The following is a 13,508-nucleotide window of genomic DNA, read 5'->3' as shown; positions in this document are numbered from 1 at the left end:
CAACAGGGGAGGACGCCAGTTTGGATGGAGGGGAATCAGCAGGACAGATGAGATTTTGTTTAGGAGTCGAGTAGTTGTGTGAATGAGGAGAGGAGAGCACATTAGACTGCTGAGAGACGGGGAGGTAGTCAAGCACTGACCACATGTCTTCTTGGATTTCAGCAAAACAGATGGGCTCATCTCGGTCTTGAAATAATTCAACTCGGGGTTGAACTGATGCAGTTTGAGAGGCATCTACAGGAGAGGCAGGGGTGGGTGAGGGCTGCTGAGACTTCGCAGTGGGGTCGAGCTCTTCCAGCACTGACAGCAGTTCTTCCTCACTGTCTGCGACAAAGGCTTCCTCTGTCTGGAACTGAAGGGCTGCAACAGGGGAGTCCAATGAGGTGTCCTCAGGGAAATTCATGTGAGAGGCAGGGGAGACCTGATTTTCTTGACAGAGAGGTGTGTAGGGTGATGCCTGTGTGTTTGGCAGTTGCAAACACACTGGCTGCTGGCGAGGCACGCTGCTGTCATCTGGCTTTGTCTGTGGCTGCTCATGTGGCTCTGTCAGAAATGAATGAGAAGAAGAAGATGGCTGTGACTCAGCTGGCCTCATACGCAAGTTGTTGGCTTGTTGAGCTTCTTCTTCATGTACAGATGCAGATTCTGCAACGCAAACAAAAATACATTGTCTTCTTTTTTTCAACACATTTTTGTTTCGTTCGGTCAGTGCTTGACTACCTCCCCGTCTCTCAGCAGTCTAATGTGCTCTCCTCTCCTCATTCACACAACTACTCGACTCCTAAACAAAATCTCATCTGTCCTGCTGATTCCCCTCCATCCAAACTGGCGTCCTCCCCTGTTGCATTCACTGAATTGCCGTCAACAACCCCCATCTTTTGCCAACTAATGAAAAACAATAATTTCACTATAGACGATTGGACCGATTTCAATTGAATTAAACTGTTACTCCTGTTATTTCAACATCTGTCTTTGTGTAAATAAATGAAAAAACAAACAAAAGATGCTTCTGTCATAAGTTACAGCAGGATGAAACAACCTTCATGTAGTTCTTGTTTTTAACACTGCAAACCTTCTTTAGTTCTTTTGTTTCCTTTCATATTCAGCACACATCTGTCAGTGTCCACTAACTGTCAGGGAAAAGCCAGATAAAAACACTGTGGGGTCTTTTGGGACACGTGCTCGTTGGGTTTACTCATAGATATCAGAAATGATCTGTTCTGTATTCAAAGGATACACGAAGGACGTTTGTATTAAATGCAATATAGCGACTGATCATATGCTGGTTTCTTTGGGGGCTTTTCACCAACATGTTACACAAATCCAGTTTCTAACTGAAAAGAAAATCCTTCACCATTTTCTAATCAAATTCCCTGGTTTCCCATGTCAGAGATGTCATGGCTGAAAGGATCATCGCATATTGAGCTCAAAGCTAAACTTTTGTGTAGGGCCTCTTTCCATGTTGCACCATTCATTTTAAAAAGTCCTGGTAACAAGAGACAGAGGTGACTTGATGTATTACAGTTACTTCCCAATTTACAGAAATGATGTGACTTCTGACATTTTCCTAGCAGGAAATGTGCTACTGTGGGACACTGAAAGAATAAACAGCAAGGCACGTTTTGTTTTAATAACTTTTCTTTACTTCATTTGTATGAACTAGGTTTACCTTACAAAATCTTATACTGTATATAATGTTTTATGTTTAATTCATGTCAATGTCAGCTCGTGTTTACTCGGGTGAGCAGTACCGGCCCACAAAGAGAATGCTCTTGGTGGGTTTATGTCGGATGAAGAAGATGAAGTGATGGTCGGCAACAAACTCAGCGGGAATCGTTATAGAGCGGACTTCCATGTCAACCCCAGTGGCAGCAGCAGCCTCAGTTCCTTCTTCATTTACATCCACGAAAGCCTTGTGGACAACTTTGGACACTATCAGGTCATTTGCTGGAGACATTCCTAGTAGATGAAGAGCCCAGAAATCAGTTGTGTTTTATTCTTTACCAGATGATGTTTTGCAGTTTTTGTGCTCTCAATATAACTGTATAATTGATTCAGTGTGTCTCATTGGTGCAATATTTCTCACCAGAGAAGTCTCTCTTGTAGATGTCAAAAGCGTTCTCCATTCCCATGTTGGTCAGGATTTTCTCCAAGTCATACTTCTCCTCCATCTTAAATCGAGGGAGCTTGACATCAACCTCGTTGGGGCTCATCATGTCTGGGCGAGTCCAGTCCACAAAGTTCTGATAGGTCAGCTCCTTCTCCAGCTGTGTGGATACAGTGTCACTAGCTTGTCTGATTGAAACTGGACATTAAAGTACTGGTAAGTGCATCTTACCTTTTCCAAGCCTGTGGTATCATCTTCTATGTCATTAGGCAGGAATATGAGCATGCTGAGGTCATTTCCTTTATACGGCATCTCAAGAATCTGTCCAGAAACATTGTTTTTATTTATTACTCCATCAAAGATGATCTGACTTCCTAATCTAGAAATTTAGGCTGATATTTGTAAAAGACAAGTTTTAGATCATGCTGGTGAAATCCTGTAATAAGCTGAAAGTGATGGATGTTACCTTGCAGTTGGCCTCAGGAATGGTCGCAAAAGGAAATTTACTTTTCTGCTGCATCATCTTCACCGGCTTAGTGTCGTTCTGAAAAATAGGGGAGACAAGAGAAATGTTTTTTGTGTTTAGTCTCAAAATGATCTCAAAAAGTTCTGTCATGGTTTTATTCCAGCCATTGAGTGGATTTGGATGTAGAGCACACGTCACAACACAATTTGTTCTTGTTAGCCGAAGTTTGTGTTGTGCTGTTGTTTGAGATTTATTTGAGAACTTATTGGATATTACATGAATAATAAACTGCATTGCATAACTGCATAAAGTTGGAAAGTGATCGTCCTAAAAGCACGATTTTATCCCCTCAGAGCTCCAGGCTTTATGTTCTCATTCAGCAAAGTCCACAGCTCGTTTGTAGTATGACAGATCAAAGTATAACTGCACCATCCTATGCTGCCTTTCTGCACTGTTACCTTGTTCAGTCGAAAATGCACATCAGCAGTCTTCTCCTCCTTAAACTGCGTGTTCCAGCTGCCCTTGAAGTAAATGGCATTCACGAGAACCAGCTTCGTCAGGCTACCCACTGCATCCTGGCTTAGCAAGTCCTTGATTTTATCTGGTAAAAAGAATTTATGAAAACTATTAACTATTACCAAAGATGCACTAGTTACTGTACAACATCTTCAGCTATAAAATCAGAAAACAGGGCAACAGCAAGATGGTTTTTATTTTAAAAAAAGGTGAAAAAGCTTTATGATCAGTATAACAGGGAACAAAAAACAAAAATTCAAGCGTAGGCTTGAAGCTACTGAGGTGGTTGTTAGCGGGGGTGACGCGATGCTTCTGGTATGCATGAATTAATTAAACAGTCCAATAACTCCAGCAGTACTTATCTTGTCCTTTTTGGTCTTTGTTCCAAACATTTTAAGATAAAAGCGCAGCGGTCACAAACGTTTTGCCTTCTTATGATTAACAACACACCTGACGCTGATTACGTGCGTCCACCTTAAATACCTTACATAAACCTACCATACAGGAACTTAAAAAGGTGGAATCCTCAGTGGTGCTTGGTGCCACACCCTCAGGGACTTTAATGTTATATAAAAACACTGACAGCTCAATATCTGCCTCAGTCACTCTCCCCGATCCAGCTGAGTCACCAATAGGAAAAATCTGCTTTTCACAGGAACTTGGTAACAGCAATAAGAGAATACGTAGTTTATTCCAAGAAGATATCGTCTCTCTCCCATATATAACATCTTATTGGAACCGATATGTTCCAGATATCAAGTGGAAGACAGTCTGGATGGTCCCCCATAAATATTTGATTGTAAATAAGGTGAAAGAAGTCTCATTTAAAATTCTACATAAATGTTATCCAGCCAGTCACTACATGGTCAAATTTAAAAGGGACATAAATACTAATTGTACTTTCTGTGGGGATCATCCAGAAACTGTGACGCATCTTTTTTGGTACTGTTCTTTTACACAGAGATTCTGGAAGGAATTTAGCAGGTTTGTTATTGTCCATATTTTAAGGGAGTTTTCTTTACGATGGGAAAATGTTTTATTCTGTTTGTTTAAGTTCCCCAAGAAGTATGAGAAATGTTTTTTATGATGAATTTGTTCATACTTTTAGCTACATTTTTTATCCATAAATGTAAGTTTACTAACAAAACACCATATTTCTGTCATTATTTTAAGGATGTGGAAATGTACATACAATCAATATCAGACTCCACCAACACAAAGGCTCTCAAAACAATACATGTATGTGTATTCTTATAATTGTTACCTTTTTCTTTTACTCTTGGCTTTTTGTGTTCATGTTCTGTTGTTTTGTATACTTCATCTGTTCGTATGTTGTATACTCATTGTTTGTTAAATAAAGTTTAAAAAAAAAAGAAAAAACTTAAAAAGGTTACCTCTAGCGGCAACATGAGGTATCAACCCAAAAATGGCTCCTACAAAAATAATGTCTTCTTTCAACTGGGATTAAGATTGTCTCATTTCCAGCAGGTGGCACCACAGTCCTATAACCCTCATAGAAAGTCCTTGTATCCTATTATTATAGATGGTAGATTTATAAATGGCCTGTATTTGTATCGCGCTTTTATAAAAACAATGAATGAATTTCCTGCTGCACTTAAGATAATATAAAGATATAGAATCAATAGCAGCCAATCCTAAATGGGCCTGAAAAATAAAAATATGTTAAAGACACAAGTGATCAAAGTAGAAGTACCCATCACATAATATAATAAGAATAGAAGAATTGGCCTGCTATTTACAGCAACATACTGCTGTGATGGTTTTATTAATAGCATGAAACCAAACAGTAAAACCCAGAGATAATGCTGCTTAATACTGAATAGAAATTAGACTGGAAGAACTGGAAACAGAAAATAATGTGGACGGTGGACAATCCGGTAATAATGTCTCAACTGAACACAACACAACTGATCCCCAAGGATTTACAGTGGAGATCATTTAAAGTTACATTATGCTTACCTTGTGTCTGCTTCTCCACCCAGCTGTTGATGTGGACCCTGGCCTCCTCTGCATTTCCTTTGAAGTCCACAGACTCGAGCTCAGCGTTGTAATGCTTTTTGGTGCCTTTTAAAAATTCCTGGAATTGTGAAAATAAGTCACTCGAAACAGATTCAACAAACTACGGAGACTTCAATCAAGTTCAGTCACTGTGTTAAAACATTTTCAGTCCTTTGGATGCAGTTGAAGCTTGAACTAACCAGTCAGCCTTTGTCTAATAAAAGATTAAAGCAAATAGCTTGTTGGATGCCAATTTAAGTAGCCAGCATAGAAAAATACACAGATTGTGGGTAAGCTGGTTTGTAACGTTTCGGTTCAGATGGCAGCAGTTTTTGCTGACAAATGTAAGTTTTAGTATTTCTAAGTATTAATAAATTACTGTTTTACTTCTTTATATATTTCTTTATACTATTTGCAAATATTTTAAAAGTTTAATCTGCTGTGATGACTGGAACACAAAGGAGAGAAATGGTGCCTTGTCTCTTGTTATGAACTGTAAATAGCTAAGTGCTTAGAGCAGCTGGTCCTAGCACACTTCAAATCCTGTCTCCCCCCCACCCTGGACCCCCACCAATTTGCATACCGCCAGAACAGGAGCACAGAGGATGCAGTCTCCATCGCACTGCACTCTGTCCTCTCACACCTGGACAACAACAACACCTACGCCAGAATGCTGTTTATAGACTTCAGTTCAGCATTCAATACAATCCACCCCTCACAACTCATCAGGAAACTGACAGACCTGGGCATCAGTTCCCTCATCTGCAAATGGTTACTGGACTTCCTGACCAACCGCCCCCAACATGTCCGGCTGGATAACCGCTGCTCATCTACCATCACAATGAACACCGGTGTACCACAAGGCTGTGTGATGAGCCCTTTCCTCTACTCCCTCTTCACCCACGACTGCAGACCTGCTGATGGTTCCAACACCATCATTAAGTTTGCAGATGACACCACGGTGATTGGCCTCATCAGTGACAACGATGAGGCCGCCTACAGGGAGGAGGTGGATCGTCTGGCTGAGTGGTGCGACACAAACAACCTGCTGCTTAACACCGAGAAGACCAAGGAGCTCATCGTGGACTACAGGAGGAATGCTGACCCACATCCACCCATCCACATTAAGGGGACGGCTGTGGAGCGTGTGAGCAGCTTCAAGTTCCTGGGAGTCCACATCTCCGAGGATCTCACCTGGACGACCAACTGCTCCAAGCTGGTCAAGAAGGCTCACCAGCGCCTCTTCTTCTTGAGGACTCTGAGGAAGAACCACCTGTCCTCAGACATCCTGGTGAACTTCTATCGCTGCACCATCGAGAGCATCCTGACCAACTGTATAACAGTCTGGTACGGGAACTGCTCTGCCTCGGACCGGAAGGCGTTGCAGAGGGTCGTGAAAACTGCCCAGCGCATCGCCGGAGCACCACTTCCTGCCATAAAGGACATCTACAGGAAGCGGTGTCTGAAAAGGGCTGGGAAAATCATCAAAGACCCCAGTCACCCATCACATGGACTCTTCACCCTCCTGCCCTCTGGGAGGCGCCACAGGAGCCTCCGGACTAAGACCACCAGGTACCGGAACAGCTACTTCCCCACAGCTGTCAGACTCCTGAACTCTGCCTCCTGACATCTGACCCACGTTAAACTCATGCACTGAACATACACACCCCCACAATGGACAACTGTACCCTCAAACACACAATAATAACATGGAGTGAACCACCACTCACAACCACTAGCACTTTATATAGCCTCTGTAGAAACTATCTACACCCTCACTTATCTTAACTGCACTACTGTATAGCTCTGTGTAAATAATCATTCTGTACATTCAATAATCTTTAATCCTACAACTGTTTACAACTTGCATAGTTGCCGGGGATTCCCATGATGCATTGAGTTTTTCCTTTCCAGTCTCCTTTCTCACTCAGTATGAGTTAATAGACGTCTCTGCATTGAATCATATCTGTTATTAACCTCTGTCTCTCTTCCACAGCAGGTCTTTTATCCTGTCTTCCTTCTCTCACCCCAACCGGTCACAGAAGATGGTCCCGCCCCTCCCTGAGCCTGGTTCTGCTGGAGGTTTCTTCCTGTTAAAAGGGAGTTTTTACTTCCCACTGTCGCCAAAGTGCTTGCTCATAAGGGGTCATATGATTGTTGGGTTTTTCTCTGTATCTATGAAGCGCCTTGAGGTGACTTTTGTTGTGATTTGGCGCTATATAAATAAAATTGAATTGAATTGAATTGAATTATCTGAGGAAGAAGCAGAGTTGGTTTGTTTCCAGCTGAAATCATCCAGGCTCAGGAATTTGAATCGATCCACATCACTTCTGCTTGAACTAGAGAACATGAGTGTCGACTTACATTTGGTCTGTGAGACACATGTCATAGTGACAGTATTTGGGTTAATATGGCATTACTCACCCTGGTCGCATTTCTTCAATATCAGGCACCAAGTTCAGGAACTCGTTCTTTTGCAGCCCGCGCAAGGTAGGAGGTCTCCAGAGTGGGAACCATCGGGAAGTTTTCACAGTCTGAGCAGGAGGGACTGGAGGCACGTGAGCTGTTCTCAGGGGTCCTTTAACACAAATCACACCAAGTTAGAATCAAATAGATAACCTGTCAATAACCGTTTGCAGATCGAGGTCAATGTTCCTAAAAATATGTTTACTTCTGGCCCATGGAGCCACAGCGGGAGTCCGACAGAGAGGAGCAGGTAGAGGAAGGGGTGAGGGTGGCACTGCTGAAGCTCGTCACGGATGGATCACGTCCGATCGGTGAGATGAGAGAAAGCTGAAGTGAAACAACAGCAGGATGAGGTAGACGTCAATATAGGAACTCCCTGATGTGACACAGAAAGGCTATTTTTTTATTTCTTTGTATTATTTCTCACCTTGCAGTCACTGATGCTGTTCACCAGCTGCTTGTATTCAGTATTGAAGGTGTGTGTCAGAAGGCGCAGGCACTACAACACAACAGGAACAAGACCGATCAGCTCCGAGCAGAGAAGGAAGAAGGCAGCAACAAGAACGCCCACTAAGCCCACGTTTTTCTCACCTTGGTGGCCAGCTCCTTCTCACGCTTTCAAAGGTGGTGCTGGAGATCTGCGAGGAGGCGGAGGTGGACGTGGACAGAGTGCTGGAGCTCACGCTGGGGGACAGAGACTCACTCAGGGACTTGGTGGTGGGAGCTGTTCCCACGGGAGCCGCCACTCCCAGAAGGTGACGGGTCTTTTCCACCTGGAAGAAAGATGGGGGCTAATGTGAGGTAGGGAGAAGAGGGGACGTTAGTCATGTAAAGGCCATAGGTGAGGGTAGGGACGTAGATCGACCGGTAAATTGAGAGCTTCGCTTTTACACTCAGCTCCCTCTTCACCACGACGGACCGGTGCAGCGTCCGCATTACTGCAGCTGCAGCCCCAATCCGTCTGTCGATCTCCGGCTCCCTTCTCCCATCACTCGCGAACAAGACCCCGAGATACTTGAACTCCTCCACTTGGGGCAGGAACTCATCCCCGACTCATCCTATATTTCCGTTTTTATATTTCTAATGTTTGCCTTGTTTTCTTCACTGTCTGGTCTGCCTCTGTCTTGCCTGTATGGATGCATTTACACCGAAATGTCCCCAACAAAGGATGTTTTAATTCACCACTATTCCAGTGAAACACGAGTCTCCCATCTTCCTGCTACCAGTCTGGAGTTTTTGTTCACCAAAGCACACACCAACTTCATACTGACGGACAGATCACTGCCCTTTTGCCGCCTTGTCTGACCGTGTTTTGTGGCTGTGGTTCACTTCACCTCACTCTTCCCCATTCTTGTCATTAAATCAGGCTGTTCTGCAACCATGGCAGCCATTCACTCTATGGCTTTATTCATGGTGTATTTTACCCCTTCACTAAAGGCCGTTCTCGTTTCCAACATTATATTTGCAGTGTTCGTCTATCTATCAATCAATATCTGCGGAGTATTTTTTTTAACGAGTATCCTATTTTCTAAAGCACAGCATGTAAAGGGTAGCTCGGTTAGCAGGATGCTAGCATGTAGCGCTTAGTGAGACACGCCTCAGACGAGTTGAGCAAAGACCCCGTCTGTGTACTTTATACGTGAGCAACGGATTTAAATAAAATTAAGGTTTCAAAAGACAAACTTGAAGATAAAAAAATATATATATATACTCACCGGAGAGCCGCCAGGGTTTGCCGCTGCCATCTTGGCGCTCCTAAATTCAAAACTGCCTCTGCAGTCAGGCAGGGGAGGCGTGGAAATTGTCTTTGAGTTAGTCAAACGTTTTCCTTAGTTCGAGTAGATGATAAAAAAAATAATAATAATAAATGGGATTTTAAGTAGGACTAGGCGTTCTGTAATGATCTCTATTTAGGAGAAAAACTTAATCACTCACCTTTAAACAGCTCTCTTTTAGGAGACACGCTGCTGGCTAACGGTGTCATGTGATCAAACAGCGTAATTTAATTGGCTGAGAGCCACTCGACTCGATCTGGTGCTGATTGCTCTGGCTTGGGTCATTAAAGTTCATCACTTTTGCAGTTGAATTTTTGCAGGTGAATTTTTTTCAGGTGAATTTTTTTCAGGTGAATTTTTGCAGGTGAATATTTTTGCAGGGAAATTTGGAGGATAAAAATTCAGTGTCATAAATTCAATGTCTAAAAATACTTGAATTCTGATGATACTATATTTCTTCCATAGATATCCGTGCTCTCTGTTTATTAATAAAAGCCAAACTTCATTAATGGTAAGTGACAGAGATCTGATGAGTTCTTGCTGGTTTGTATCCACAGGAGGATACAAGCAGCTGCTTCTGTTTGCAGTCACCGTGCACCAGTGTTGTGTTTAATTGTGTCAGTGTTCATTTTTAAACACGTTTTTCAAATCAAATGTTTATGTATACATCAAGATTAATGTTCCAAACAAATGACACTGTACAGCAAATACATACATAGACATGTGCAGCAAAAGGAATCCGAGAAGATGTTTAACTTCTAAATGTTTAAATTGTTTGTTTTATATCCAAAGTCTGTCAGTTTGTCATTCCCTGTTATTGCTGCTGACTAATCACTCAAAGTGACACAACATGACCGTGGGTCTGATTTTTCTGGTAAACTTGTTTAGCAGCCCACTGGAGACGGATACCCTGTTCTTTGAACTTTAATACTGGACAGAAAATCGTCTCCTTCCAGAAACAAAGGGTAGCATTAGAACTTGTGTGAACAGCAAAACAATGTAGAAGATTTCCTTTTGTGTCTGTGTTGTGTCTAGGGCTGCCACGATTTGTCGACTAGTCACGATTACGTCGACTATCAAAATCGTCGACGACTGATTTAATAGTCGACGCGTCGTTTGAAGCTTTGTAAGATCCCAAAAGACGCAGGAATAAGTAGCAGGATTTAAGAGTGTAATAACGGACTGAAACAGAAGATGGCAGCACTGCATGTACAAGGATGCCAGCTGCCGTTAAACCCCGAAGAAGAAGAAGAAGAAGAAGCAGCAGCTGTGTCCCAGAATTCATAGCGCGGCCCAGCTCAGTTTCCAACAATGGCGGCAGCTAGTTAGTTTTAATATTACTCTTATTATTCTTTCTGGGTCACAAAATAAACGTTTAACATATTTTCAGCCGAGAATGTAGCTGTGTAAACCTCAAATATCGGCTCAGTTTATCAGGACACCACATATTTTCAAAAGCGCTCTGACGTTTTCAGAGTCGTCTGTTACCCACTAGCTCGATAGCTAGCCGGGGGCTAGGTCACTAGCACGGTGAGAACACCGGACTCCAGGCAAATTGTTTTCAAACCCACCGCCGTCTTTCGCTACTCAGGTTAAATATATATGAGTCACTTAGATAAATTAAAAATGTTGTTGTTTGGCTTTTTTTTTTTTTTAGTATTTTATTTGTTCCTGAGTAAATCGGTTTGTCTGAGATTAAAGTTATAGTTTTTACACAGCTGAATAAACGTCAAGCAGACAGCTGATTATCAGAAGTGTGAGATGCTGGAGAATATACTCCGTTGTCCTGTTATATTTTAGATAGCAAGGAGTTTATTAAACTTCACCGAAACAATCTGCAAATTTCATTAAAATTGAATAAACTATCATCTTGTCTTTATTTTTAGTTAGCACCTTAAAAGCTTAAAGCTATAAGCTAATGATAGTTATATAAGAGCATATGCTGCATGGTGCAATAAGCTGTAGTTTTACGTCCAGTGGATGATGATCTGATTAGTCGACTAATCGCATAAATAATCGGTGACTAGTCGACTATCAAAATAATCGTTTGTGGCAGCCCTAGTTGTGTCACATCATTTTGGCTCAAGAGTTTACTTTATTGCTATGTTTGTTTTTTGCTATTTTATTACTACATTTGTATTGTGCAGCACTTCGGTCTGCCAGGTGTGTTTTTAAAGTGCTATATAAATGATGATGACGATGATGCTTACGGAACAGCTGAAAGACTTTAAAACAAACCTGTTACTTTAATGATATTTCTGTGGTACTACAGAGTCCAAAAGAAGTATCGCAGTAATAATTCATCCAAATTGTAACTTTTAAATGTCATTATCAGCCCAAAGGTTCACAACCAGTTCATCCCTGATAGAATGTAAATATATACAAATCTATAAATTGTATTATGTATATAACTGTGAAACAAACATAATGGACCATTAATGTATCATAATAGTACATTTCTGAATTTGGGGTATAATTCCAGGTGGGATGAGTGTCTGTACAGCTCCTCCTGTTGATGTAAAAAAAGAAAAAAGTAAATGCCAGTTTTTTTTAGGTTTTCATGTTGATGTTGTAACACAGTAAAGAATTACTCTTACAGAAATAAATGTCATTTTTTCAACTTGCAGTTAAATTCATGTAACTTAATGCTGATGCTGTTGACGACTGGGGCTCACACGTCTTTTACTTTGTCTCCAGGACCGACTCACCATGGTTGACCCACAGGAAAATAGCCCGCAGGACATTCCTGACTATGACGGCATAGAGGATGAAGCTTTCCCCCCACTCCCACCACCACACTCCCCAGGCCGGGGAGGCCAGGAGGAAGGAGACCCTTTTGCAGATGGTAGATGCTGCTGTGCTCTTACAGGATTACTATGAGGTCTTTAAGATGTGATGATTCAGAACTTTGTATTTTAAATTCATGGTTTAATGAAGAATCATAGAAAAATAAGATTCAGGAAAAAAGGCTAATGTGGGAGAAATACAACCTCTCATAGTCCTTCCACAAAGCTTTTTGGAACAGCTTGATAATAATGAATTTGTTAGTTCAGCCTAGAATTAACAAATGCATGAACTGGTTTTTCAGCATCTCTCTGAGACTGGATGTTTCTAACAATAACAACACACATGTTTTTGTTTGCGTGAGCAAATGAAACCTATCAGATACTGTTCAAACCAGCACATTTCTTCTGTAACCTCCAGTCTATAATTTGTCTGGATTTAAAGATAAGCTTGAAGTTTGCCACGCTGCCAACAGAATGAGTTAGAAACACATCCTGTTGTCATGTGTTTTCAATGCAGGAGATGAAGGTGAGGTATCACAGCTGGCTGATGTCCCTACTGCTAAAAGGAGAGGCGTGAAGAGACCCCAACCCAAGCTGGACTCCCACAGGTAGCAAAGACATTTATATCACGACAGAGGGTTGAAATGCATTAAAATGCGCATTTAAATAGGAATTTGATGTCATCTTGTGTGAGCTGGGACACAAGGAGGCCAAAATCATTGATTGACGTGTGCAGACTGTCAGTGTTGCAGCCAGGTTGAACACGAGTCTGTGACTGCACTGGTTTTTATCACCGTTTCACTAATAATCGTGCACAGAGGCTCAGAGACACACTGACACACAGAGTTGTTGCAAATGTTTGAAAACGTAAGTTTGTGGAAAGAACTTTGCACAAAAAAAGTGATGTGATATTATCTGAGTGGCGACACCTGTCGTTTCGCAGAGTACTGCAGCGTCTTCTTACGCTTTAGCGGCGGGTACAAATGACTGCATCTGTGTGATGATGGTGCAGCTTCACTCTGCCAGTCATTTAAAGAAGAAAGACTCTAATACCATTGTTGTTTTCATCATTTGGATGGGCAAAATTCCCAGACTGAAAATTGTCAGAGCGTTGGAGACATCCCTGGATGTGTGTGAGAAAGATGTTTCCAGTCTCTGTACACCTATAGTGTGAACCTGGTTAGTATTGCCAACCATAAGTCAGGCTCGTTCCCAGTAGTCTCCCAGTGGGTGTTCCAGTGGCACTCCTCTGTTACTGTTCTGTTCACAATGTTCCTGGACAGAACTAAGTTATACTAAATCAAAGGATGTTAAATAAGCTTTTAAGTAAGAACGTCGATTATACTTAGGATAAAACTTGCAAGCTGTATTAA

At 41.8% G+C, this 13,508-nt stretch overlaps 1 protein-coding gene and 1 long non-coding RNA gene across 3 annotated transcripts; one reads left to right on the top strand and one right to left on the bottom strand.

Annotated features, from left to right (window-relative positions):
- Nucleotides 1-1,620: 1,620 nt before the first annotated feature.
- On the bottom strand, nt 1,621-7,790 carry LOC112433829 (leukocyte elastase inhibitor-like). Its single transcript, XM_076888749.1, has 8 exons — nt 7,780-7,790; nt 7,575-7,686; nt 5,070-5,187; nt 3,032-3,174; nt 2,574-2,651; nt 2,339-2,428; nt 2,087-2,267; nt 1,621-1,959 (listed from the first exon to the last, which is right to left on the bottom strand). Exons 1-8 carry the CDS (start codon nt 7,788-7,790, stop codon nt 1,733-1,735), a joined length of 960 nt encoding a protein of 319 aa, XP_076744864.1. The 3' UTR covers nt 1,621-1,732.
- Nucleotides 7,791-9,795: 2,005 nt separating this feature from the next.
- On the top strand, nt 9,796-13,490 carry LOC112435333 (uncharacterized). Of its 2 annotated transcripts, none has more exons than XR_013100072.1 (3): nt 9,796-9,860; nt 12,047-12,194; nt 12,653-13,490. It is a non-coding gene; the product is annotated as an uncharacterized LOC112435333 (long non-coding RNA). The 2 variants fall into 2 exon arrangements; XR_013100071.1 differs by lacking the exon at nt 9,796-9,860 and adding an exon at nt 10,055-10,879.
- Nucleotides 13,491-13,508: the final 18 nt, after the last annotated feature.

Source organism: Maylandia zebra, linkage group LG9 (genome assembly GCF_041146795.1).
Source record: "Maylandia zebra isolate NMK-2024a linkage group LG9, Mzebra_GT3a, whole genome shotgun sequence".
NCBI classification, from domain to species: Eukaryota; Metazoa; Chordata; class Actinopteri; order Cichliformes; family Cichlidae; genus Maylandia; species Maylandia zebra.
Note: the sequence above shows the minus strand (reverse complement) of the source record. Positions and strands in the feature narration are given on the sequence as shown.